The 27,727-nt window shown below is 39.7% G+C and overlaps 1 protein-coding gene across 2 annotated transcripts in view; it reads right to left on the minus strand.

Annotated features, from left to right (window-relative positions):
• Nucleotides 1-5,115: 5,115 nt before the first annotated feature.
• The window catches only part of luzp2 (leucine zipper protein 2), a 284,343-nt gene continuing 261,731 nt past the window's right edge, over nt 5,116-27,727 (minus strand). For both annotated transcript variants that reach the window (XM_050042392.1, XM_050042401.1), the window contains 3 exons: nt 23,952-24,056; nt 18,097-18,171; nt 5,116-6,008 (listed from right to left, as the gene is read on the minus strand). In XM_050042392.1, the coding sequence (XP_049898349.1) occupies nt 5,901-6,008; nt 18,097-18,171; nt 23,952-24,056 (288 nt within the window). In that variant the 3' untranslated portion in view covers nt 5,116-5,900. The remainder of the gene's footprint in view (nt 6,009-18,096; nt 18,172-23,951; nt 24,057-27,727) is intronic.

Raw genomic sequence — 27,727 nt, forward strand, 5'->3', positions numbered from 1 at the left:
TAAATCCATTTTGTTTGAGGCCATGCAGCAAGGTGAGTGTGTTTACTGATCCTGTGAGTTTATTTATCTCCTTTAACTTTATTTATATTGTAGTTATGCTATGTATGCTATGTATGTGAAATAGAGTATGGTGAATGTGCTAGGAAAGGTAGTATCAGCACTGCTTCTACCTGGAGCTCGCATGTACGGAGCCTGGGTTTGGTTGAAGGTAGCGGTGCTGTTTGGGCTGAGAAAGCCATGTGTAAGTAAGGTAAAGGAGGTTGTCGGGTTGGTGTGGGGAGCAGTGAGACCTGGCATTAGGGGAGTGCCTCTGAGGCGCCAGATATCACTGTCTAGCCTCCTGGAGGTGTCGTGGGACCAACTAGACGAAACACTGGTGAAAGGAGGTTCCCACCCGATGACCCCAAAGACATGTTAGTTATCACTGCTCACTGGTCTGTATAGTTAAGCCTTGCCATCATAGCTTATCATAGGGCTTAGGAGGTTATTCACTGAGTGCTGATCCTTTCTCTAGAGCACAAACTTCTTGTGTTTATTTGAAGAATTGTGTCACCAGTAATGAGGAAATACAGTGAGTGCTGGACGGAGCAGTGAGTGACAACAACCCCACCCACATTTAAGTGTACTGTTTGCGGTGTAAACGCCAACGGACCTAGGGTCTAGGTACCATGTCTGAAGGGTTCCTTTTGGTTCCAAAGGTACTATACCGAAAGTGTTTGGTGGAAAATGTTGGAAAATGGCTTTACTGTATTGAAGACGACTTGAAACCAGCGATTGACACCATTAACTCAATAGGAAAATGTTTACTAAGGTAAAAACTTATGTACAATCAGATCTTTTTTGAAACCAGTGGCGTGACCCCCTGCTGGCCATTAGGGAGAATGCAGCTTTAAGGCACTTTCATATTAATAGATAACCTGTTGTTGGGGACTGATGGGTATTGTAGGGTGATAAAGAGACACTGGAAGGTTAGGGAGTGGCTGTGACTCTTAAAAACATATTTTTATGCTTTAGAGCTATTTTTCTTGTTTATTTACCTACTTCCTGTGCAGATTTGACCGCTGAGCTGTTTTTTAATTCCTTGTTTATTCACCTTTGTTTATTGTGTGACTGCTGCATGAATGACTGATCTCAGAACCCCCCTGAGAACTCCACTTCTTCCTGTCTCTTCCAGTTTCTTCTCTGTTTTCCTCCTGTTAGACATTCATGAGGTGAAGTCTTTCAGCCTCGGCATCAGCACAAAATGTTTGGATAATTTGAAAGCATTTTAACTTACCTGGTCGCGTCTTTGCCTCAGTTTGTGCCTCACAGGGATAATTAGCATCCACTTTGCATTGACTTAGAAGCAATCAGGGCACCTCTAAAACCTGCTTTGTGCTCAGTCTCAACACACCTTTAGTCATATTTGTGATCATGATCCCTGAATGCCACAGCACTTTCTTTGCTTTGTGTGCTGTTTCCTCTGTAAGTATGCCCTTGCTGTCATTGTGTAATAGCTGTATTGTTTTTAAATACAATTTAATAAAACTTGATTGTTCCCAGTTACAACCCAGAGTTGATAAACATAAACAACAGAGCTGCAGTTATTAATCCATTTTCTATTATTCAGTCAACAGAAAATTGCTAACTGTTTTGACAAGCGATTAATTATTTAAAGGATAACCTCGGTATTTTTCAACCTGGGCTCTATTTCCCCATGTGTATGTGTGCGTGTGATTCATAGGTACAACTTGTTTTAAAATTGGTTCACTATTGAGGGAGGCGGATGCAGCCGGCAGCCGTGAGGTAGATATGGGGGCAAATGAGTCCTGTATAAGTTTGTGCATTAAAAGTGCTTTTTTTTTGCCACTGACTGGTTCAGATCGCCAGTGTTATCTCTGTAGATAGCATACTAAGCATTTCCCTTACCTCTGGTCTGTGACGTCATCTCGAGAGAGCTTTGCTTGTTGCTGGAAGAAAACGAGGAGCCATGCAGAGCGCCGCTCAGAGTGGCGCTGGTTGTCCCGGAGTACAGTTGAGAGTTTTACTGCATCGATTAAAAGCAATGGTTCGTGTTTGTGCTTATCCGAATTGCAAGAACAGGATGTCGCGCAACACCCCGTACAGCTTTCATAGGCTGCCTTTGTCGGACGGCGAGATGCTGAAGTTGTGGCTAGTTGTGCTACAAATGGATGCTAACACTCCTCTCCAGACACTGCGCCTTGCAGACCATCGGGTCTGCAGTGCTCACTTCTCCCAAGATGACTACTGCCAGCCGAAGAAAAGAAGACATCCAATCCCGAAACACCTCTTCCTCAAGAAAACGGCTGTCCCACGAGTAGAGAGAGCTACAGACACAGTGGAGCAAAGCTCTCGCGAGATGACATCACACAGCCCAGAGGTAAGGGAAACGCTTAGTATGCTAATTACAGAGATAGCACTGGCGATCTGAACCGGTCAGTGGCGAAAAAAAGCACTTTTAATGTGCAAATTTATACGGGATGCATTTGCCCCCATTACCGTTTTAGCTCGTTTCGCGGCTCCCAGTTGCATCCGCCTCCCTCAATACTGAACCAATTTTAAAACGAGTTGTACCTATGAATCATACGCACACATACACATGGGGAAATAGGGCCCAGGTTGAAAAATACCTAAGTTATCCTTTAAGTCAATGTTCATCCAAAATCCTGGACATTTAGGCTATTGACATGTATAGATGTGGATATTTTCAGTCATCTCTCTGTCACATCCGCTATATTTTTGCGAACTTTATGCTCTTAAGTCTGTTTTGCAAGTCTTGTTGGTGTTTGTTGTGGTTGGCTTCGGATGGTGAGGTTCGTGGCTGTGACTCACTTAATGAGATGTGGAAATCAACTCACCAGTCTGTAAAATCTCCGTCTGCTGACTTGTAGCTAGCTGCTAGTTAGCCAGGTTGAGGTTTCAAATGTAAACATCAGTAAACATTGAGGAATAGATGGAGTAGATGAGGAGGCATCCTGCAGGCCATTGTGCAGGCGCTGGATAACTTCCATGCCACTTTAGTTTACAACTAGATATCAGGAACTGTATTAGCCATTGATTCACCGAAACTTGGCCATGTCCTGGACAGCACCGTTCAACCAGAGGCCTGTACTACGAAGCCAGCTCAACTTACCCAGGATACCCTGTCGTTATCTAGCTTCACTAAACTTGACATTCTGGATAACCAGTACTACAAAGCTGGTTATCAACTAGTTCAGTCAGCTCTGAGTTTTCCTGTCCAGCAATGAGCATGTTCATGTGAGTGAGGCAGGGGATGTTAATTACAAGCGACATCATCAGAACCATGAATGAAGGAGGCTACCTCATATTATTGAGATGATACAGTACAGAAAATGTATGGGACTGCGAGACAGTAAAATGTCAGTGGTGTGGGATTGAAACAATTCTGTAATCTTATCGTGGAAAGGGTTGAAACATTGAAGCTGAGACTTAAATTACACATTAACATTAGTATAGAGTATTTTTTGCTTTTTAGTTGGATGATGATGAAACAAATCTGCATATGTCACATAAAGACTTTTAGGTAACACCAGACTGTTTCTGCTGCTGAAGTAAAGGGTGGAAAAGTAGTTAATGACTGATGAGATCTGTCTGACTGAAATGTTGCTTTTATAATAACAGGAGTCAGTTAACAGTGTGTGGATTATTTTTCTAAAAAAATATTTTTTTTTGCTAGTTCTCATCACACAGGTGTCTCATGTTATTTTGAGCTGCAGTGATAATTAGAGTGTAAAAGTAGCAGCACTGTCACTGTGGACTAAAATAAAGTTTGCATAAGTTAAAATTCTGCTAAAATGACGTGTTTAGTGTTGTAAATGATCTCTCTGTTAGTCGGGAGCTCTGTTCTAAAACCAACAAATAGAGCCCTGTAGCAACGAAATGATTCTACAGACCTGTAACAATATATAGGTTCCTCTTTTTTTACCTGAGACTCTGGACTTTCCTCTGTAGATACGTTTTCCTTCAGTGATTGGTCAGAGGTCGGGGTGTTGACAGGTTGTGATCCAATACTCTGAAGTTAACCTGCTCCGGAGCAGGTTAACTGTTCAGCATAGGTTACCACGGTGATTTACCATGGTAAAAAGAGAACCAGCTTCGTAGTACTGAAAACCCTGAAGTTACCTCGCTAACTCTAAATCCTGCCTCGTAGTACAGGCCTCTGGTGACTCTTTTTCTACATGCTGACCTGACGGAGCAGACAGCTCTGGTGAGAGATGGAAAGAAGGTGTGTGCTTTATGGTGAATAAGGACTGGTGTTATGGTGGGAATGTGAGGTGCTGTCCCGATACTGTCACGGATCACTGCGATACGCTGCTCAGAGGCGGCTGCAGTGCGTGCTGCCTGAGTAAATGATTGATTGATTGATATTGTTTCAATCTTCTCAAAAGTGAGACTTGCAGGATAGTACATTGAGAATCTTTGGCTTTTGGACTGTTGGTGAGACAAAATGTGATGACATCACAGTCGACTCTGGGATATCCAGGGGGGCAGTTTCCTCATTTTTGTGATGTTTTTTGATTAATGGGACAAAAAAGATCAGCAGATTAACTGATTATGAAAATAATCTTTAGTGGATCCATTTTGCATAACTCAATGACAAATTAAAAGTTGGTTGGTGTCACCTTTATACAGCAATGTACAGAGGCAGCACATTTAGTGGCTTTCAGTGCTCAGGTACTGTAACACTTTATTAAACCATAGAAATTATACACTGACAAATTAATCTCAATTTCTACAACTCATGGATAAAGATTTGTAGTCATCCAGGTCACAGAATATCCAGAAATATTCACCAAGAAGAGGCTGTATTTGCGTTTTGGACAGCTAAGACACAAAAGGTCACGCTGCGACCTTCCTCATTTGTATCAGATTTATTCAACAAAGTCAATGTTTAAAAATGATTTGATGAATAATTTGTCTGTCAGAAAATACAAATTTTCTTCCGACCTCGGATGTGTCAGCGCTTCCTCGGCAAGCTCCTCTTGTAGTGCTCGAGGAGTAATTAATATTCACATTGCATAAATCCTGATTGCTCTTTGCACCGTGCAACCCTTCCCTCTGTTGATCACAAACATACTCACTCATTTCTTTCCCACGAATAACCATTTATTCTTCACACATTTACTGAAAATTACAGTTTATTGAAAGGACACAGAAAGGTCAGATAACACAGATACATGTAGCTAGGAGTTACTACTCAGTGCATGGCACATTCTCAGGGAGACGACCCATTGTGAGTCTTTGGCTCTTCGCCTCTGGAGTGTTAAAGGCAGAAAGAGTGCTGAAATATTAAATGTTGAACAGTTGGCCAGCCAACTTGAGCCTCTATATTTCAAAATGTGGAGGAGTAAATTAACCTTGCTACAATGAGTGACAAACAATATTCTAAGTTGGGTAGTAGTAGTAGTAGTAGTAGTAGTAGTAATAGTAGTAGTATTTTTTTATTTGTCAATTGATATACTTATCACAGGATACATTGTCAGACCTCACCAGTGCAAAGGGATTTTTCTAGAAAGATCACACATTTAGAAAGCAGTGTCCTCACTCAGAATAAAACTCAGATAAGTAAACAACAAATGAACAATCATGAAACAAGTTACCAGTGCCATTGCTACCTTTTTAAAAAGAATTTCTAGAATGCATGCCATTTTACTATGGAGGTTTGCAGATGACAGTTTGAAATTTGTTGACAATTCCAGTGTCTCAGCTTTTGCAAACAATGCTGATATGCGTATGTGTAGCTCAGTGTGTGTGTTTGCGTGTGTATGTGTGTGTGTGTGGGCGCACATATGTTTTTGTGAGAGTGCGCAAGTGTGTGCTCTTAGAAAGATCCTTCAGGCAATGCAGGAGCTCTGCATTTTGGATGATACGCCGTCCGCTCAGTTGTATTTATGCGGCTTTGTCTTTTTGCTGCTGCCTCCCTCTGCCTCCTCGCTGTCGTCTGAGAGCTTTGTGGTGGATTTTCCAGTCTGCGCTTGGCTCCTTTGCTGTTGAGAAGATAAAGATTCTTAATTAGACTGACACAATAATATTCCACAGTAGACATGTGGTGGTCTGTAATCTGAGCAGGAAACGCTCCTAAATATATCTTTGGGATGCAGAGGAAGTTATTTAAAGATAATATTGATGGTTACTCCTGGGCATTGTAATCAGTCTGATTCCTCTCTCAGTCCCACTTCTCAACACCACACAACTTCTGTCTTATTTTAGGGGCTACTTTAGTTGATGCAACTAAATAAAGGTGTTATGTTTGACGGACTAAATGCTAGTAATCTGAACCCTTCCATCCTCCCCAAACACAACCTGATATCCAGAATAAATGTTGGCATTGTATGTTTCTGCAAACATGAATACGTACAATACATGAATTATCAGACCCATACGGAACTTTCTTTTTTTTAAAACATATTTTTAAGTAGACTTGCACCGATTACAATTTCTTGGGCCGATTCCGATTTTGGCCGATTTAATTTTTTTCAAACCACTTTACAGAACACACGATATTGCAGTATTTTCTATCTTTGCTTTATTTGAACATTTTAACCAAGATACAACCAGCTTTTCAATAATCATCTCAAACAAACAAACAGTGAAACAGGTTAAGAAACATTTTCCTTTTTGCTCAAATATAACTTCAGGTACAGTATTAAAATAAATAAGTAAAAAAGGCATACATAAATAAAAACAAAGATAAATGAATTAAAAATTCTTGGTGTATAGCATTTGTAATTTCTTGAATAGACAAAAAAGTAAAAATATCTCCTGTGGAAAATTCACATAGGTCTTCAGGACGTGCCCACCAGTAAGCGCGCGGACACGCGCCTTGTCAGTTTCAAGCGGCACAGTGCAGCAGTGAGAGCTCCGCAGTTCAGTTTAACACGGACAATTAACAACTTTCTCCTTCTCTCTTTTGATGTGTGGGTGTGTGAATGATTAAGGTGAGAAGCCGCCCATGTTTCACTTCCTCACATTGCCCAAGCCGTGAGTTGCACATGTGTTTGTACGCTGCTGATGTTACATGTCAATCATGCGGTGCGCCGGGAATTTGACCGGCATTTTAAATCGGCATATTTTAGACTGACCGGCCAGTCGCAGGTCATGGCTGATCACGTGAAAACCGGCCCGATTCTGAGCACTGCCGATAAATCGGTGCAAGTCTGTTTTTAAGCAATGATCCAGAAGAGTGTTGGGGTTTTTTTTGGCTTGTAATTTGATAGATAGTATTTTTTAAGTGGCATCATTTGAATTCTGTAGAAACAGACTCCGTGTGGGTGTAATGTAGTGAATGCATGGAGACTTTACGTTACTTTATATTTCAACAGAACTGTGGTTGCACAATCAAGGCAAGGAATACAGCAATGTCTCAGTGAAAAAAACCTGCTTTTCCTGGCATCATCCTGGCAGGAAACACAGCGAAGTCTTGATTTAAAAAAAATAAAATAAAAAAATACTAAGTCAATTTAGAAATGTTAACATGACATGTACTAAACCTACAAACAAATCTGTGTTTTGCAGAAACATATAATACCAACTTTTTTTTAAGCAATTGGGCTGCCAAATGGTACGAGTGGAAAATTCACCATAGGATCATGATGTGGCCAAGTAATTTGGGAGCATGAACTAAAAGACAATATCTGTATTTTTGTATATCTTATGCTGTGAGGGTCCGAGGACAGAGGGATGTCGTATGCTGTAAAGCCCTCTGAGGCAAATTGTGATCTGTGATATTGGGCTTTATAAACAAAATTGAATTGGTTGTTTTTAACAGACAGCACAGTGGTGTAGTGGTTAGCATTGTCGCCTCACAGCAAGAGGGTTCCCAGTTTGCATGTTCTCTCTGTGTCATTGTGGGTTTTCTCTGGCTTCCCCCAGATAAGGTTAATTGATGACTCTAAATTGTCCGTAGGTGTGAATGTGAGTGTGAATGGTTGTCTGTCTCTATGTGTCAGCCCTGTGATAGTCTGGTGACCTGTCCAGGGTGAACCCTGCCTCTCACCCAGTGTCAGCTGGGATAGGCTCCAGCCCCCCTGCGACCCTCAACAGGATAAGTGGTTACGGAAAATGAATGGATAACTTTTTCCACAGAATGTTTGGTATACATGGCAACAATACTTGGTTTTATCAGGCAAAGAACAACAGCTGTGTAATTACCTTTTATAGCTAAGGTTTAATGGTAACTTCAGCCTTGTCAACCTGTTGTAATGTTCTAGCATTTGAAATGCTGACTCCGAAGGGGGTAGCACTTGTGGATTGGGACACAGCTCAGAGTCCTGCTGGTTTCCATTTGAGCTATCAAGAATATGAGTTACACTTGGAAATAAATGCAATTAACTACCTGGTGGGATGGAAAAGCAGCAGCTCTCAGAGCTTTGAAGACCAACTGACAGTCTGTTTACTGTTGAGTGGCACATTCAAACACAGTGCAGTTTAAGAGAGAGAGTGTGTGTTCCCGGTATCCTGCTATTTTCACAAATTCCTGCTCACATTTTAAAGACAACATGATTGGTCTCACTGTATTTCATTAATGGGACGCTTTTTTTCTTTTTGGTATTTTGAATAATTTAAGTCAGTTTTGGCAATGACATGTTTAAGCACTGCACACGGGCTCTAGGAACCAATTCCCCAAGCAAAGCATCTGTTTTGTGTTTACCAATGTCACTTTGGAGAATGCCTTTAGGCTTGCTGGCTGCTTGCAAATTATTGAGTTACACATCACTCTGCATGGCAGTGGGTTATAGTTCCACCACCTGGCTTCAAGCAAAACAAACAAAATGAGGCAAAATGCACCTCGACATTTATTAGACCACTTTCAGGAGAGCTTAAAGAACTCTGAACAGTAACTGTGAGTTTGACCACAATGTATTATTTCTCATTTGGTATGTAATTAGAACATACGGAGTAGTACATTTTTAACTTAAAGGAATATTTCTACCAGCAAATGGCCGATCACTCGTGCTGTGTTACCTTGAATTTGTGATGGAAACTATTTTTTTCTGGCATGCCTCAACAGAAAACGCTGAACATATTGATTTATTGATTGAGTGGGGACCAAGTTTAACAAAACTTTATCAAATCATCTGTTAACAAACTCTCACACAACTTGTGCTGTATAATCCAAGTCTCATTTATCCAGTCGTGTGCTCAGTACTTTCCAAACATGCATTTTGACTAAAACATTACAATGTAAAACTGAAAGTGAAACTTACCTGCTCTCTTCAAAGCCAGACTCCAAAACTAAGTTTGTTTGTTTTTTGAGTGAATATGCATGTGTTTGGGAAGTACTGAGCATACGACTGGATTAATGAGACTGAAATTTAAATGCACACATTGGGTCTCATTCATGAAACGTTAGCAGAACAAATTTGTGCGTAGCATTCAATCATTAGATTGAGTTTTGGTTTAATAAGACCTGTGGACGTGGGCAAGCAATTCAGCGTCTGTCCCCATTCACACTGGACAGATGGTGACCCGAATCGAGAGTTGGAGGGCGTCACAGAGTTAATGAATTTGGTAGTTTCAAGCTTTTTTTATGTGCCAAAAATGTCATACAAAAATGTCATAGTATAGTATGTCTTTAAAAAAACTCCTGAAAAACATCATAGTATAGTTTGATGTGAAAAAATGATGAAAAACGTCATAGTATAGTATGTTGTAAAAAAAATCGTAAAAAAATCATGAAAAACATCATAGTATAGTATGTCGTAAAAAAATCATGAAAAATGTCATAGTATAGTATGTCGTAAAAAAATCATGAAAAATGTCATAGTATAGTATGTCGTAAAAAAAAATCATGAAAAACGTCATAGTATAGTATGTTATAAAAAAAATCGTAAAAAAATCCTGAAAAATGTCATAGTATAGTATGTCGTAAAAAAAATCCTGAAAAACGTCATAGCAGTATGTCGTTGAAGTATAGTACAATGTAAAAAAAAATATCATAAAAAACAGAAATATAATATAGTGTGTCAATCAATAAATCAATACGTTAACCATTTTCTGAGGAGGCATGCAAGAAAATTTCCTCCCAAAGTCAGTGTAGCACGACACGACTAACTGATGTACAACTGGTCATTTTGTGGGTGAAGTTTTCCTTTAAGTACACACAGTGATTCAGTGACTGTGACTCGGCACTCAATGACTCTCACTTCCATCTGCAGGCAAACGATCTCTCACTTAATGCACTCTGGTGGCTTCTTGCCAACCTCAGTTGCCGCCCACTTTGATGTGGGTTTGGGATTTTCTTTTTTCTGTTTGTATCTTATTTATCACCAGCTAAGACTCCCTTAAGGACATCCAAAAGTTTTTGTGCAAGGGTGGATTTTGGGAAAAACTTGCAAAAGCTTTGTCAGTGGCAGCACTACCAATGTCAGCAGTCAAACTGATTTAAAAAAATATATATCTGAAAATAAAACAACACCTGTGTTTTCACTACTGCTGCAAACATAGAATATTGACTTTATTTTGACTTAGGTTGTCATTGTGTCTTTCAGAGGTACGGATAGAAAGAAAACTTTAGAAATACAATTTCTGTAAGACTATGCCGGCTGTTGACACTTGCTCTGTGGGTATAATAAGGAGGTTACCCTCAGCCTCGCCCTATTTTATGGTGTTTCTTAACTCAATCACTACCTGGCTGTGCTGCAGAGGGAGGATGCTGTGTTTTTATTTCTTTTTTTATCTGACAGGGAGAACGCACAGCTTCTTAGCTGCACCACAGTTTGCTATACGCTAATTTACATTTGCAGTGCCTCAACAGAAAACAAATAATAACATATATTATTATAATATGTCAGCAAAAGGGACACGCAATATGGATATTTTTCAGACCTAGAGAAACATCATTTTTCTTGTGCTACTGTTAGACACCTTTCACAAGAATTTAAACCACTGAACTCTGAGCAAATTGGTGGGATTTCTTTGAAAACATGGGGAAAAGGCAACGAGCAACTTAGTAAGAAATGTCCCATAAATCACAAAAAATAATCAATTTAGAAAATTATTTAAAAAAAAAACAAATGTAAAACATAGCAAGAGGGAAATTAAACTCATAATTAGATCATTTCCTTGTTTGTTTTTGTTTTAATTTTCTTTTAAATTAATTTTCTAATTTTCTTGTTTTAATTTTCTTTACTGATTTCTTGCAATTTTATTGGGGTCATTTCTTCTTTCATTGCTCGTTGCCTTCTTCCCATGTTTTTGAAAGACATTAAGCCAATTTGCTCAGGTTTCAAAGGGTTAGTTGTGACGGCCTGCCACAACTTGATTTTCTATTCTATTTTTTTACTATTTAAAATAGGTAAACTCTGATATTATTGTGGAGCAGCATGCAGGGTCTTGATTCTTTCAGCCCCTCCTTGATCAGCTCTCTCTCCCTCTCTGTTTATCACGAGACAGTAGCGCACCCCGCAGTATGCCCGCATGCAAACAGGGCTAACGTTACATGTTGTTTATCTGTTAACAGGTTTAACGAGAAAGTCGAGCCGTTTCAGTGCTGGTGTGGTTTGTTGGGACTGTTTAACAGCTCAGTGTTGGATGTTAACCCCCGCTGCTGCTGCTGCTGCTGCTGCTGTGTTAGCTGGAGCTACATGGCAGCCAGACTGGTGGATGTTGAACTGCCCATTTGCTGGTAAGGCAGCGGCTGCAGGGGCGGTATTTCAGGGCTGCATCTGACTCCCGGCTAAATCGTGTTGTTGTCTTCTAAAACTGTGGGAAACATCCAGACTGGCATTTTGCTCTCTAGTTAGCATGCTGCGCTAGCTCTTCTCTCATCTGTTTTTATTGGTGGTGCAGATGCTGTGCCAGTTAAGTCAATGAAAGCAATGTGGCTTTTTTTGTACTATCGTTTCTGTTTATCAGCTATAATTTTATTATTGGAGTAACAAATGATGACATAAATTTCCTATTATCGTCCCGATATGTATCGTGTATCCCTTGTTCGCAGCAAAAACAAATCCTATCCACATGAAATACAAATTCTGTCATTTTCTTGGATATTGAGCCCTCTTCATTGTAAAATCAAAAAACGAACACAGCAGACAGAATTCAACTATTTTTAAGAATCTTAAAAAGTACAGAATCAAGTGTTGACATACTTATCCATTGCGTTTTAAATTATTTTGACTAATAATTAATAATTGATGAATCTGAGCAATCGCATATCTGGCTAGGTTTATTTATTTATTTATTTTTATGTTTTTTTTTTTTTTTAAGCTTTTCCTCACATTCAGCCTTTGTGATTTTTATATTCCAGCTGGTGTGCTTCCGCTTGTACCTTTTTTTTTTTTTTAATGAATTCAGGAATGTCAGAAACAAACAACACTGATGCCACTGAGCTTCAGAGATCTGCTCTGTTGTTTAGGAATGTCAGGGTTTGCTGAAGTATTACAAAGAAACAGGAAAAAAACTTTACTCTCAAAGAATCTTAACGATGGACTCGAGCACATACGCCTGACATTTGAATACATGTCACACAGGTTAGATTGCATGATGTGGCCTTAAAGCCTGCAGAGTGTATTTACCAGGCCAGAACGATGTTGTTTTCCTCCGTGTTGTTGACATTATAGTTAATCTGGCTGAAAACTCCTCTGTGGCAACATGAGGTGTTGGTCTGTCAGCCTGTCGATGTTCGGGCCACATCAATGCGAGCCTCTTTGTCTGATCAGTCTGCCGCATGAGACTGAGTGAATACACGGAGGCTTATTGTACAATATGTTTCACCTAAAAAGTGCAGGTGTTGCATTGTTGTTATTTAAACCCTTCTTTGTGTTGCACAAAAACACAACAGCTGCAAGACTACGAGAATAGCCTTTTCTTCCAAAAGCATCTCACCATAAGGCGAGACGCCACTCAGGTTCTCAGTCTCACAAATCGAACATGAGAACACATAATGAAGGTAGAGTAGTGACAGGAATAGAGGGCACGTTAATGCAGATTGATCCACAGAGACCGGATTGCAAATCATTAGTAATCAAATTGTTTACTACACCATGAATGGTAAGTGCTGTGCATGAGGGATACCGACCGACGGCAGGAAGAGAGTCAATTGTTGATTCAGTGCTGTAACACAACCTGAGAATTTACCAATTAATGAGATAAAAAAAGATAACACTATAAAAAACGTAGATGTCTGAAAAGTCATTAACCCAGCTGAGACGTTACAAGTCATTGCTTCTTGTTTGTTTGCTACTGCTCCTAAAAAAAATGTAATACTTACAAAACTAAAACATGCAACGTCATATAAATAATCTTTTAGGGCTCTACACTAATTTTTTTCAACCAGTGGCTCTGGTGCTCCCTACTAAAAATTTTAGGAGCACCAATTTTAGGAGAGAGAGCAGCCTCTGGGAATGAGCTGCTTTTGACTTCAGTAACATATGTCAAACTTTTACTACATTGAATCCAAACCAGAATACAATCACCATTATCTTGTACTGCTGTGAATCAGTGACACAGGCCACTGTTGTAATACATAAAAAGCAACTGTCAGACTCAGTGAATATCTCTGCAGCCCAAAACAAACAAGTGAAGTCAAATCTGCCCATTTGTCGAGATCTCTTTGGAAATATTCTAGTATTCTTGTGCAAATAGTGTGAGGGTCTAAAAATGGATCGCTGCCACTTGCAATGCAAGACAGTTGCTCAGTTACACAGTATTGCACTGCATTGAAATGAGATGCATTGTTTTGTTGTACCATCTGCCACCGCCAAACAGGTGTGACTCAATTCAATAATATGATGAAGGAGGCGGTTGAGCATCGGCTTTGGCAGAGCGCTGAATATCACGTACTATAGGTGACATTGGTGGGTGCCTCCTTTTAGGATTGTTGTGTGGGCGTTGTGTTTCTCTCCATCACGCTGTATCATTAGCTGTGCTTTGTTTCACTTCTTTGTGTCGTACTTTGTTGCATACTGAGTTGAATCATGATCAGGTTGTTAGTTGTCAGTCACTGTGTGGTCACACTGAGCTGCTTTCATCTATTTAATCTTTCTACACGTGAAGTCCTTTAAAACATGCGTGTCATGCTACGGTTTTCACAATTTGATTATGAGATTGTTGTGTAATGCAACAATTTATTTTTAAAACAGCTATAAATAGCTCTCTTGTTGTCAAAATTTCACATGAAAAGGCAAATTATTTATTTAAAAGACCAAAACCAACAACGACTTGATCCACTAACAAGTAATTCCCTGTGTGGCAGTTTATTCCTTTGTGCCATAGAGCTCCATTGTTGTCCAAAAACTATTAAAAACCACATCAACTAGCCACCATTTTGCACCAGCTGACATGTTCTTTCATTACCATGAACCCACGCACTGTCGTTTATTTTTAGTTTCCAATACTCATTAAACCACAGCTGAAAATAGACTCCAACAAATGCACTACTACTCTTGCTAGATTAACATTTTCTAAGAAATACACTGCTTGGCTGCTTTAGGAAATTACCAACCAATCCCCAGAATAAATGTTGGGATTTTACATTTCTGCAAACCACGGATATGTTACATTTGCACATTATTATGTAGTGGGTGAGATGAAAGGAACAAAAACAACTTGATTATGGTGAGCAAAGATCATGCTTTGGCCTAAAATACCTGCTTCTTGTGGCACTGTCCTGGCAGGAAGTGCAGCCATGTCTTGGTCAAATAAGGGGCTTTTTGTGGCACTTTCCCATCCATGAATGCAGCAATGTCTTAAAAGCTTGTTTACAGTTGCTTGATGATTTTGAGAGAGAGAGAGCCGGAATCGAACCTGCGATCGCTGCAGTGAGGCATCCTCTCTGTACATGGGGCACCAGCACTATCCACTACGCTACTGACACCCCTAGCATCTTCACTTCTGATGGTTAATCCACTGAATGAGTGTCCCAGGGGCGGAAATCCCGGGGGGGGGGGCAGGGGGGACATGACTCCCCCTTCAATAAAGCTGTACCCCCCTAGAATAATTTGAGACACAATTATTAATTTTTGAACAATGCAGTAGTATTTATTAAAAGCACAATCTAAGCGGTGCTCATTATAAAAGCGCAATAATGTGCTATTTAAATCTTAAAAGATTTAGTCCCCCCCTCCCATTCCTAGTAGTGGTATATCCCACACTCTTTCCAACGGGCGGGGCTAGCAGCCGTTAGTACTTGGCAACAGTTGCAGCGTGTGGCTGGACCCGGCTGCCCACATCGTGCGGGGTAAGATGTACACTCGCAGATACAGTTTAACTTACACAAGTTACAACACATCCCATTTACTGTTACAACAAGCCCCAGGCTGATAATATATACTGTCTGCAACATTTCTCCTGCATTGTTCAAAAGCCAGGGTTTAGTGATAGTCAGTGAGGACAGGAGAGAAAGAAGAGGGAGAGGACAGGACAAGAGCAGTCAGTGACGGAGTGGCTCGTAGTTAATATCTGTAGGCTCTCCACCTGTCAGTGAGACAAACATGACAGACGTGCAGTTTAACTGACGAGGAGCGGTCATTACGCGCGATTATTACGCACGGTTTTGAGGTGCGCAGCGGCAGATCTCATAGTACACTGTTTTTAAAACCAGTTTAATTGCAGGAAATGTTTATCTCACTGCCAGTAAAAAAACGAAAAAAAACCCTAACAAAACGGTTTGCTTCTGCAGCCAGCCAGAGAGAAGGATCCATTCCACACACCTGAGAAGGAGAGAGATCGAGTTTCGGCCTTTGATGAATGAAGCCTTATTGTTTTGCTGCTATTAAACAATGAGAGACATGTTTTCTCCGTTTACTTAATAGCATAAATATTCACACTACTGCGCACGGGGAGACAGACACCTGCTCCAGACACACTCAGCACCTTGGACAGCATGGCGCACCTGACTGTTGTCGTTGTGTACATGTTAATTTGATTTCAATCATTTTGTTTTAAATCTGGACATGTGCAGGTGGACTCAGCCAGTGCTAAGAAAGGTCCTATGCCTGCCTGTTGGAGAGATAGAGAGAAGATTAAAGCGTCAAATTGCGGTAAAAGATGCTGTATAAAAGACAGGCTACAACTTTTTTTCCTTGTCCCCCCTGGAATTATTCTCTAAAATTTTACTGTTTATTGTCCCCCAACTATGAAATGGGATTTTCGCCCCTGGAGTGTCCTCATGCACCTACTTGGGTAGATGGATAGATGACAAGCTTTCATTTAATGTACATATTGCTGCTCTAGTGAGGAAGCTTAAAGTGAAGATTGGCTTTTGTTTTAGAAAAAGTCTTGTTTTACTCTCAGTGCTACGAAAAAAACTTGTGAAGGCTACTTTTCTGTCTGTGATTGATTATAATATGCATGCGACCTCCTCCATTTTACGTAGCCTAGATCCGGTGTACCATGCATCTCTACGTTTTATTAAAAACGCAAAGTCACATACTCATCACTGCATTCTTTATGATTTGGTGGGGTGGACATCATTGACCACTTGCAGACAACAGCACACAGCGATGTCTCAGTCAAAAACAACCGCTTTTTGCGGCACTATCCTTGATAAAAAACGCAGTGATGCATGGCTAAAAGCTGCTGGAAAAGCAGCAAAAACAACGGTCTTTGTCTGTCTGGAATGAACGTTTGTATGAAACATACATTGCTAATGTTGTCTTTTGGCGACTAGGCTGAAATTACGGAACCTTTTTTAAAAATACATTTGTGACCAAATTTTTAAAAAAAAGTAAATCTTGATTAAGAACAAATGGAATTTAGGCTCAGTACTTCAGAAAGGGCAGGAAGGTAATAAAGTTCTCTGAGATGGACTAACACAGTGACACATTGTTTACATGCACGAAATATTCAGTTTTTTGCCCTTATTCCCAAAAAGACAATATTCCTACAAAGCTGTTGACATGACTGATTAAAATAATTATTACAAAAACAAAGCTGACTGTAAACAGGCAAGAGGCAATGTGTTGCAAACTGCAGTAAAAATCTGTATTGACCCTTCACTAAGTCCCGCCCCTGGACGCAGACTGGCCAATCATAATGTAGCATCGGGCCGGCTCAGACCAGGGTCCAACAACAACACAGCTGTGCTCCATTGACTTTAATGCAGTCGTCTCAGATTTCCTTCATTTTCAGGCTGGTGTTGTGGATTTGGAGCTAAATGTTGTGCCTGGGGCACGTCGTGTATTAATGATACTCGTTACCTGGAGAGGTTGGAAAAAGATATACGTTTCCTCCCTGTTCCAAAATCAAACCCTGAAAAGTGTAGGGTTAGCTAGCTAGCTACTGAAGATATAGCCTACTGAATGTATACACATGCTGCTTTTGCTTTTTAATGATTATAACAGTGAAAAAAAGGCCGACCCTGCTGTACAGGAACCAGTGAAGGGAAGCAGGGAAACTTTGCTGATATTCAACCAGCTGTGTGGCATCACATTGTGTGCAGATGAATGTTGTTTGACCCCAGGAGATCACTGCCCGTTCGGTGGCGGAGGTCTAGGTGCTGGCACACACTGCGATGCCACACAGCTGGTTCAATATTGGCAAAGTCTCCCTTTATATTCAGCAGTGGTTGACTTTTACACTGTGATCTGTAGCCTATAGTTCAGCCTTAGCTTCTAACTATCTTTGTCTTTTTAACCTGTTGTTGCTGCTGAGTCAGTTTGACATCCTGGATATATCCTTCAAACACGGACTGTAGACCCCTCTGTCTGGAATCACTCTTTCATTTTTCCTAAAACATGATGATATTTCTTCAGGGAGTGCAGTTAGTTACAGTTTGGGCGCCATGCTTGCTCACAAAGTGGCGGGGCTTAGCGAAAGGTCAATTGGGGATTACTGGAAATTTTTAAACAGAACCTGGTGTTTATATGACCTGCATCAAATTACATATATTGTCATGTTCGGAGTAATATTGGAATATTAGTGTGCATGTAAATGCAGTTATTGTTGATTTTGGTTTTTAATGGGATTTTTTTGACAATGAGTAAAATATAGAAAGATACGAGACTTATCCTGAACCACATTTCCCCTGATTTACTAATTTGTCATTTTCTGTGGGGAAGAAGAACACTTCACTGCAGCAGGAAGCGTAAACTCTAAAATGTCTGTTATTATATAAATTAGAGTGAAGCTCACCTGCTGTGGCTCTGGTAGCTTTTTACTTTCTGGGGCTGTTTCCTCCGTCTGATTCTGGAAGCAGTCGCCCCCGGTCTATAGGAGTAGAGGGAAAACATCTCAGTGCCGTGTAGAGAGTGCATGCTGGGAAGTTTTGTCAGCTCCCCAGCTGTGTGTATTCAATGAAAACACAAGATAAATCGACCAGCATCAATGACATTAATATGCCTTTTTGATTTTCACCAGAAAGCTACCAGAAGTTTCATTGACTTTTTCTACAACCACACAATTATCTAATTAATTTTCTCACTTGACTTATGACAGTAATTTAGTTAAGCTGTTTACATGTATTAGTATTACAGATTTCTAGTAATTAAACTGTTAGATTAATTATTTATCAGACATTTCACAGTAAATTAATCAACAACAAACCTGATAAATGAATAACAGATAATTGTAAAGTAATTTAACAGATATAAAATGTCTAACATTTGGTGGTTCGAGTGAAGATCTGCTGCTTTTCTCAGGTTTTTACAGTATTGTGGTAAATTGGTTTAAACTGCTGGTCAGACAAAAACAGACAAGCAATTTGAAGAAGTCACCTCTGGCTCTCAGAACCTGAAACGAGCATTTATCATCATTTTCTGACATTTTATAGGCTAAACAATCAGTCATAAAATAATCAATACAGAAATTAATCAGCAGCTGCAGCCCTACAGGATGTGCTATTATTATTCTCTTTCAGAATGGCACATATGGCTACGAGCAGTGTCAATCATTTCCCTGCTGTGATGCACTTGAAGCCATTTTGTGCCCATGGAAATCATTTTGCCTTCACTGCTTGTTATGGCCCAAACAAAGCTTCATACAGGATGAAACACGGCCACTACAGAGTCTATTAACTTCTCCTCTCTAATCTTCTTACAGAAATTGTGAATTACTTGCTGGAATCACCTGCTGTACACAAAGATATTTGGATGCCTCAATCTGCATGTGGGATGAGTGACGAATGAAGGTGAATGCCTGGATGTGTCAAACCCCCGTGACATAATCTCCAGCCTAATTCATTTTACAGTATATTAAAAATGTTTCCCCCAAGACCAACTGTCTTGAAGAGGTGGTGAGGTGAACCCAAAATCAAATATAGAAGTAAGTATTTTCAACACTTCCTGTGAATACATTCCACTTTATCTGATTTCCATAAATGTATTTTGTATATACTCTGTGTTAACACCGTATTATGAAGTCACATGTGTATCCTGGGCTGTTTCAGTGCATTTACCATAAAGATCAGAATACAGGGGCACTCAAACTTTAGTGGCAGCTGGTTTGGTAATCAATAGATTTTTTTTTGGTGTAACAACCCTCGCAAAATGACTTGTTTCACTATCGGGACGTGATCCAGAGCTGCATGATTAAATCAGTTTATCCCCATTTAAGGTATCAGAAGGCTAAAGGGGCAAGATATACTCACTCTGACATGTCATGGACTTGCTATGTCGAGATACTAGTCTTTGAAAGGTTAACATTATAAGGTCTTGATCACACAGAAAGTGTTTTAGCAGCTGGAGGCGGATTTTTGCTCACTGTTTTTGCGTTGCTAGGCACCTCACATTTCTGCGCTTTGGGTGCCTGGTGTTTTTGCCAAAGTGCTCTAAACTCCTCGAGTTGAAAAAACTTCAACTCAGAGGGGAAGAGGGCATCTCATCATCTCCGCTTTCATCCAAGTATACAGTCAGATCATTTGAGAGGAGGGGCTTCTGTGGTGGTCATGACAACAAGTTTACAGTTGGTAAACAATAGAGGAGAAACTGGTGGTAGTGTTTGCTGGATACCCAGAGCTATACAACTTTACAAACCACAGTTACCACAGTCCCAATAGAAAACAGCCGGCATGGAAGCGTAAAGGTGCAGTACTTGAAACGTCCCGTGAGCCACCCTCTTTTTTACGGTCTCACGTACCCACACAGATCTCCGTTTCCCTGTGTCCAATAAACTATTTGCTGACAGCCTCTCACCCTCAACCAGAACTACAGCAAGTACCCTCTGCCTCAACATTTTAGTAACTAGATACTAATTACTGTGAATTAAATTAAAGTAAATTAAAAAATAATAATAAATATATAAATAGACAGTGGATTGATTGCACAGGAAGGATAGTGTAAGGAGGTGATTGGGTGGTTGCCTGGCAACAATAAAAAGGTGCAGCAAGTGTTTTTTTTTTAATAGTGGCATTCAATTTTTAAAAAATAAAGGCAGTGCAGTACGCCTTGAGTTTTACACCCTGCAAAATACTTCCTGTGTGATCTGGGCCTACTAAAATACTAACAACATTCAGAAATACAATACTTGAACTGTTCGTGACTACTTTAACATTATTTGCAAAGTTAATTTCTTAATATCTATTTATTAACTTATTCTAAAAAAACCCAGAATGAAAACAATTCCTCATCAGTTAAGCGAGGCAGGAGGTACTGTAGGTGGGGTGGGCCGCCCCCTTAATATATTGGAAGGGGAAACACTAGTGCAGCAAACCTATCACATTTCATTTTGAAACTGAAGCGTAGACAGCGAGCTATACACGCTGATACAAACTGTCTCTCCTCATTTCCTCCCAGCCTACAGGGGGAGGAGGACGGGGAGATGTGACGGTGTTCACGAGCAAACACAATATCTGAGTCTCTGTTTCAAATATGTCTCCTCTTATCTGTATCAGAATGTTTCTCCCTCTCGCTGCAGGATTTTTTTTACAACCCTGCCAAAATTATACAATCAATTATGGGACACCAGTGAACATTGTTTTTGGCACAATTCCATTAAAGAACAATCTCTTTGACACAGTTTCCGCAAAGGGTAATTTCCTCACTGGGTGGCATGTCTCCATACTCCCCTGTCTCCAGTGGTCGATCAACTTATATCTGTAATAGTTCTTGATAGCCACTTGTCAGAAGTCCTTATGGACCCTGTTCACCTCCCCCTGCTTTCTTCATATCCTGTTGGTTTTGACAGAGCCTTCCTGATAACTGACTGCTCACACCGCCTGGATCTTAGAGAGGCAAGTCTGTGACTATAAGGTACCAAAGTCCTCCAGAAAAAAATCTGAATAGAAGAGGTCAGTGACTGCTTCTCTCTTTCCTCCCTCAATAACTGCTTTGAAAGTGCCAGCAAGGCACTCAGCTCCCTCAAATGTTCTAAGATCCTCAGTGTAAAACTCAGTGTATGTTTGCACTGAGCAAGTGCAGCTGTGAGTGAAAAGCTCTTTGATGTTGGTGTGAATGTGCAAATGTTATCTTCACTGCAACTACAGTACTGCCCCATGCCTCTGCAGTTTGCTGGGAGATTTAAGGCTGCGACAAACAGTTAAGTTCTTTATTGATTGATCTGAAGACAAAATAATTAATGAATTAATCAAAAAAAAAAAACATTTGCAAGCTCTCACAGCTGCAGGGGACTTTTCCCAAATTGCTTGTTTTATCTGACCAGCAGTACAAACCCAGAGATGTTCAGGTTGCAAAGACAAAAGAAAAGCAGCAAATTCTCACATCTAAGAAGCCGGACCTCGGCAGTGTTTGAGGATTTACTTAGACAAGTGATAGATTATTAGTATAACCAGTTTTCATCATGTCAACTCCAGAACACTGTCAAAATAATCCATAAATAATTATTTCTATGGTATAATCATTCCCTGTGGCACACTCCAGGCTTTGAACAATGCATGTTATTCTGTAGTTTGGCTTTAATGAAACAAATGTGCTTAATGAGGTCACATGACCTCAGCAATTTTTTGAAGTTTGTACCCAGAGCTTTTTATTATTAAAACTGTTTAATTGACTGTGACATAAAATAGAAAAAAGCAGACATTTTTTTGCATTTTGAGAGCAGATAATGGAGAGATTTACCAGTCCTTCTTGAAATATAGCTTAATTGCAGCCCACTCACCAAAAGAAAATGTTGGCATTGTACATTTCTTCAAACCACAGATATATTACTTGTGCACGTGTCATATGTATCATATCAGTGTTTCTAAAGTGATGCAGTAGATTACCAGATGTATTTTGGTGAATCATTGCTGCATTTCCAGCTACTTTTAGCCGCCAAACATTTTTTAACAACCCATCACTGTGATTCCACAGGGGATAGTGCGCAAAAAGCTGCTTCTTCTTTTTTTTTTTTTTTTTTAATTAAGCAAGACATTGCTGCCTTTTAAGCCAAGATAATGGCATGAAAAGCGATGGTTTTTTTTTTAGAGACATTGCTGCGTTTCCAGGGAGGATTGTGATGATCGCACCAAAAATTGAGCATAGCGTTAGTTCCAGCAGGACGCGATGTCAAGCTCAGCTCATATCACAACTACATCAGCTGATCTCATTCAGGGTGCCCTATTTAAACTGCTCTGGCCTGCCTACTGTTGCTGCTTCCTCTGCAAGCTGCTTTGCAACCTGCCTCCACCCCAGCTCCTCCTTTTTATGTTGTGTCTGACTGACTGTGTAATTTCTGTTTGTCATTGATTGTGCTCTGTTCTGTTCCCAGGGGGTCTTTGCTGCTGCTCTCCCTGCCTTAGGCTTTCCATGTAGGTGCATGGAAGGGCAGAGATGTTTGCTCTCTCTGCCTCAGGCTTTCCTCATTTGCATGTGGAGGGGCAGAGAGTTTTGCTCTCTTTGCCTTGGGCTTTCCATGAAGCAAGCAGAGGGGCAGAGAGGTGTGGTCTGCTTTTCCACGCGCCTTGTGAAAAGCCTAAGGCAGGGAGGCCTCAGAACAGAGCCATACCACCAAATATATTACTGCAAATGGAAATAAAGTTTTCTTTGACTAAAGTGTTCCTGACTGAACTGGATTTTTTAAGCAAAAATATCTTGAATGAAGTGTTTTTTTGTGCCCAAACTTAACCACACGTTAATGACTGCATTGTTGAAGTGTAAAGAAGCCTAAAGTTTCAACCATATACTGTATAAAATAATGGATGTAGCTACTGTGACATCACCCATTGGTTTTTGGACTGAGTGACCATGTTTGGATGAGAGGGTGGAGCTTTACTCTGTATTGGAACCAGCCCAAAGTGGCCATTCCAGGAACTTCAGTTTTTGGCACATTGGCATGAGCGCTACAGCATAGTATCACAATATTATATTTTTTTTATTATTTAAATTGTTAATATTACTAATAGAAATTAAACCTTAGGTAGCCTAGTAGAATAATATAATAAATTGCTTTCTCAGTCCACTAGATACACATTAACAGTTGAAAAAGGTAATTAATTGTAATAAAGTGCAATATATTTTATCACAATACATAGCATATCCCGACTTGACGACTCAAGTGTCGTGATAATATCATATTGTGGATCCTCTGGTGATTTCCACCACTATTCTGCATTGGCTTTATTTTTCAGCACTCGAGGTTGCCGCTTAGTTTCAATAATGTACACATGTAACGTACCTGTGGTTTGCAGAAACGTGCAATGACAACATTTATTCTGGGGACTGGGCTGTTAAATAAGCAATTCTCAAAATAGTTGCTGATTATTTCTTTATGGATTGACTAATCAATTAATCAACTTAGTTTTAGCCGTACTTTCTACCATAGTCTGCCTATGGATATGCCACAGAGGAAATTGGAATCCTTTGGTAGTGTTCAATAAGAAGTCAAGAAATGATAAGTGTAAAAGTTGGACTAGATGAAAACTAAAGAAAGTAACATCAGGCTGAAACTTGTTGCAGTCCTTATGTAACATTTTCCAATTAATGAACATAATAAAGACACTCAGAGTCAAAGTGGCTTGTCCAATTTCTGATGAGACACTTGAGCATGAATTCAGTGAATAGATGAACCTCATGGATTCAGGCCCTTGGGTCACACAGGCCACTCTAAAGGCTCACCTTTTCCATCTGGCAGTCTTTAACTCCGCCACTCTCTCTCCTCATTACTCCAATGTTCACGGGTGATTTACTGGCCGTAACAATTCTCTGAACTTTGGAGATATCCTGTTGAGAAAAAAAGGAGAACATTTCAACATAGAGTTAAACATAAAGAGTATATGGCTTGTTGTCGTTGTTGTTGTAAAGTAAACAGTTCTGATTTAAAGGTTTATGTCTGTTTAATTTATACTCGTTCATTTAAACTCATTCAGCTTATTTATTTGTGGTAAATTAATCATGGCTGGTATGACTATTTCAGAACAGGCTGCCAGAAGGGCAAAAGAAACAGAGTGCTGACAAACTAAAAAGAGAATTATTGAAATACCAAGGCTTGGAGGTGAACACAGTAATATTCAGTCGTCACATATCCAGTACCAAGATCAAAAACTTTTCTTAATATTTAATATTTCTGCACAAATAGTTTTTCAATTTGAACAACTGTAGTTAGAAGCCAGACTCCACATGCACACCACCACACCAACTGTTTCTAAACTCACATTGTTAAACGCTTCACAAATCAGGCTTATAATATGTAAAACAATTCTCATCAAAAATTAATAGCCACAGTGATGATGATGATGATGACGACGAGTAGTGACCACAGAGTAGGGATGTAATGATTACCGATATTACGGTAAATTTCGGTTAATTTTTACATGGTAAGAATGACCGATTGTCATAATGTGTAACTTTCGACGTATATGGGACATTTGAGCCGTATCTGTCCTCCTAAACGGCGACTAGGTTTTCCGTTTTCGTTTAAGACACTTAGGAGCTAATACTAGCTGAGTAGCTAATAGCCGTATTAGCAGCTATGTTGCTAACGTTAAGTGTTTCAAAACGAAACGGAGCTGAAAACACTGAGCGGAGCCGACAGAATATAAACCGACGTAACGTAACGCTAATTGAGATCAACTATGATTGAATCACTATGATTATGGTTATTGTATGGCGAGCTAGAATCGATATAGACGGCCAGTTATGCTTTCTCGACATAAGCTCAAGGAAACAACATAAAACGCTGCAGTGTTAACCTTTGACCGAGAGCATGCACTCCTTTTCTCATACAGGTAATCCTCTCACTCACATGCACACTTCTAATGTGTGAATTATTCTGTGTAATGATGACCATTGCCTTTAGGGTTTTGTTGGTTTCTCCTGCACATATGTGATATCTATGCTATATATTGTATGTCTTTTGTTCTACTCTTGCATTGTTTTGTTTTATATATATTTTTCCTCTCGTGCTAATAAATAAATACTTAATATATAAATTGTTTACATATTTTGCTGACTGTTAAAATTCACCAGACAAATAAGCTTTGCTCCTGTAATGTGTTTACATATTTTGTTTATTTAAAATAAAATTTTCTGTTGCTGTGCCAATCCCTTGCCCCTTTTAATGTGAAAGTTTCATTTTAATAAAAGATTTTGGCTGTTAACATTTTAGTATGATAAGGAAGTTACAAGATTTAGTGAAGTTATTTCAATGTATCTATTTTTTGGACATTTTACAGCGCTTAAAAAAATATCGCAATATTATCGTTTACCGTGATAATTTGGTCACTATAATCGAGATATCAAATTTTCCATATTGTTACATCCCTATCACAGAGTTGTGTTTTGTTAGTTATATTTGAAACCAAAGTCTGCAGCCATGCTAGCTGCTGTGTGAGGCTGCACTTAGCACAGTGTCAGCATGCTAACATGCAGTTATTAAGTATGTATAATGTAAACCATCTTATTTTAGAGTGTTAACATTAGGGCTGTACCTGACTCAAAATTATAGCAGTCGAATCAGATTTAGCTGTTCAGTATGAATATTTCTTCTTCTTCTTTTTTTTTTTACCATATAGAGTTTGACAGTTTGAACAGGGCCCAGTGGGACAGAAACATTCATGTATGATAGGAAACAAGCTAACTACGCTACTGACAGCATCAGAAATGTGCAATATTTTTCAAACACAATGAGTTTAGAGTTATTTTCTACACCACAGTGTTGGTTGAAGTTTCGTAGTGCTGCAGTGTGTTGGTCAGCTGGTCGAATTTGGTCTGTTTGCTGATCCGCTCTGTTACTGTTGCAGAAAGTCACAATTTACTTCCTGTCTTTCAAATAAAATAATTTAGACATTAAATTAACACGTTTGTAACTGTTGGCTTTTGTGAAGATCAATTACAAGTTAACTCAAGCGTGTGTGCGAGCTTAAGACTGTCCGAGTCCTGCACTACCCTCATCATTGAGTTCTGCTTTTTTTTTTCTTTTCTTTTTTTTGCTCTGTCAACATCACATTATTAAGTAACATTTAAGAAATCTATTATTGACATTTGTGAATCAATGCTAATTAGGGATGCTCCATAATATCGGCATGTTATCGGTTGTCGGACCGACATGCTGATAATATTGGTACGTCATCTGTATGAGTCAATTTTTTCTTATTTTGCACAATGAATGAATATTACATACATTGAAAAGCCATCTGCTGGTGGGCCACAATAACAGCATGCATCACTAAAATTAGGTAGGGAAAAAAATGTGTATATCAGTTTCGGTTATCAGCATATTGGACACTGGCAAAAAATTCGATATCGCCCATCCCTAATGCTGATTATCTCATGCTGCGAATAATCAGAATGCACCTAAGAATCAAATTCCCCCCCCCCCCCCCCCCCCCACACCCTTAATTACAATTTATCTGCAGGAGGGGCATGACTGTCTCGCCAAACTTTCATGGCAATCCATCCAGTATGTGTGGAGATATTTCAGTCTGGTTTAATGAGGCAGACCGACCAAGAGACAGACAGATCAGCACCGCTGTGCTGCTAGCATGGCTAAAAATGTATTTCCTTTATGTAAACTTCACATGACATTTCACCAAAGTCGGATAATTAGATTGGAAATTTTTTGTCACCTGATTTTTTCCATGTTGGAAGAAGCTGATTTTGATGATATTTGGTGTTAAACTTTCCAATGATTCCAACTGATTTGAACTGGTTGAAACACTGAATAAACAGTTTCATATTTAAAAAAAAAAGTCTGTCTCTTTCTGACGCTCTCATCATGGAGGGGCTGCTAAGTACAGTGGCCAACATGAAAACACAAATGGCCTCATCTAAAGCCAGTGTTTAGTTTGTCCGCTTTGGGCTACAGTAGAACTGTGGCAGCGCAACGTGGTGACCTCTGTAGACAAGGACACACTCCCTAAGTAGATATAAATGACTCCCTCTAAGGTACAGAAAACACTAGGATTCTTATTTTCAGGTGATTACACACTATAGGAAACATACTTATCATGTTATATTCCATTTCTGTCTCTATATCCCCCTACATCCTACACAGTGGACCTTTAATGTCTGTAAACATGCCCAGGTCAGCTCTCAGTGAACAGTAAGCAGAAGTCTGGGAGGTAGAGTTACAATTTACAACTGCGAGAGCTGCATATTCTGGACAATGATGCTTCAGTGAAGTGACCCACTGCAAAAACTGCCAAAGCAATGTCAAGGCAGTGGGAGGAAAACAAGATGGACAGCCAGAGATGAAAAGGTTCTCTCTGGAGTATGTAGAGCGATCTATATCACTACCACCTGAAATGATGTCCGTATGAAGAAGCGTGGCTCTGGCGAGGCTGAGGTGCTTTGAATCAGTAAGAAATGCTCTATGCTACAGGCCTAAAAAATAGTAAATAAAAACTATAGATTTCATGAGGGTTACACGTCAGGCTTCTGTGAACTCTTTTTCT

The sequence above is a fragment of the Epinephelus moara genome, chromosome 1, assembly GCF_006386435.1.
Source record: "Epinephelus moara isolate mb chromosome 1, YSFRI_EMoa_1.0, whole genome shotgun sequence".
Lineage (NCBI taxonomy): Eukaryota > Metazoa > Chordata > Actinopteri > Perciformes > Serranidae > Epinephelus > Epinephelus moara.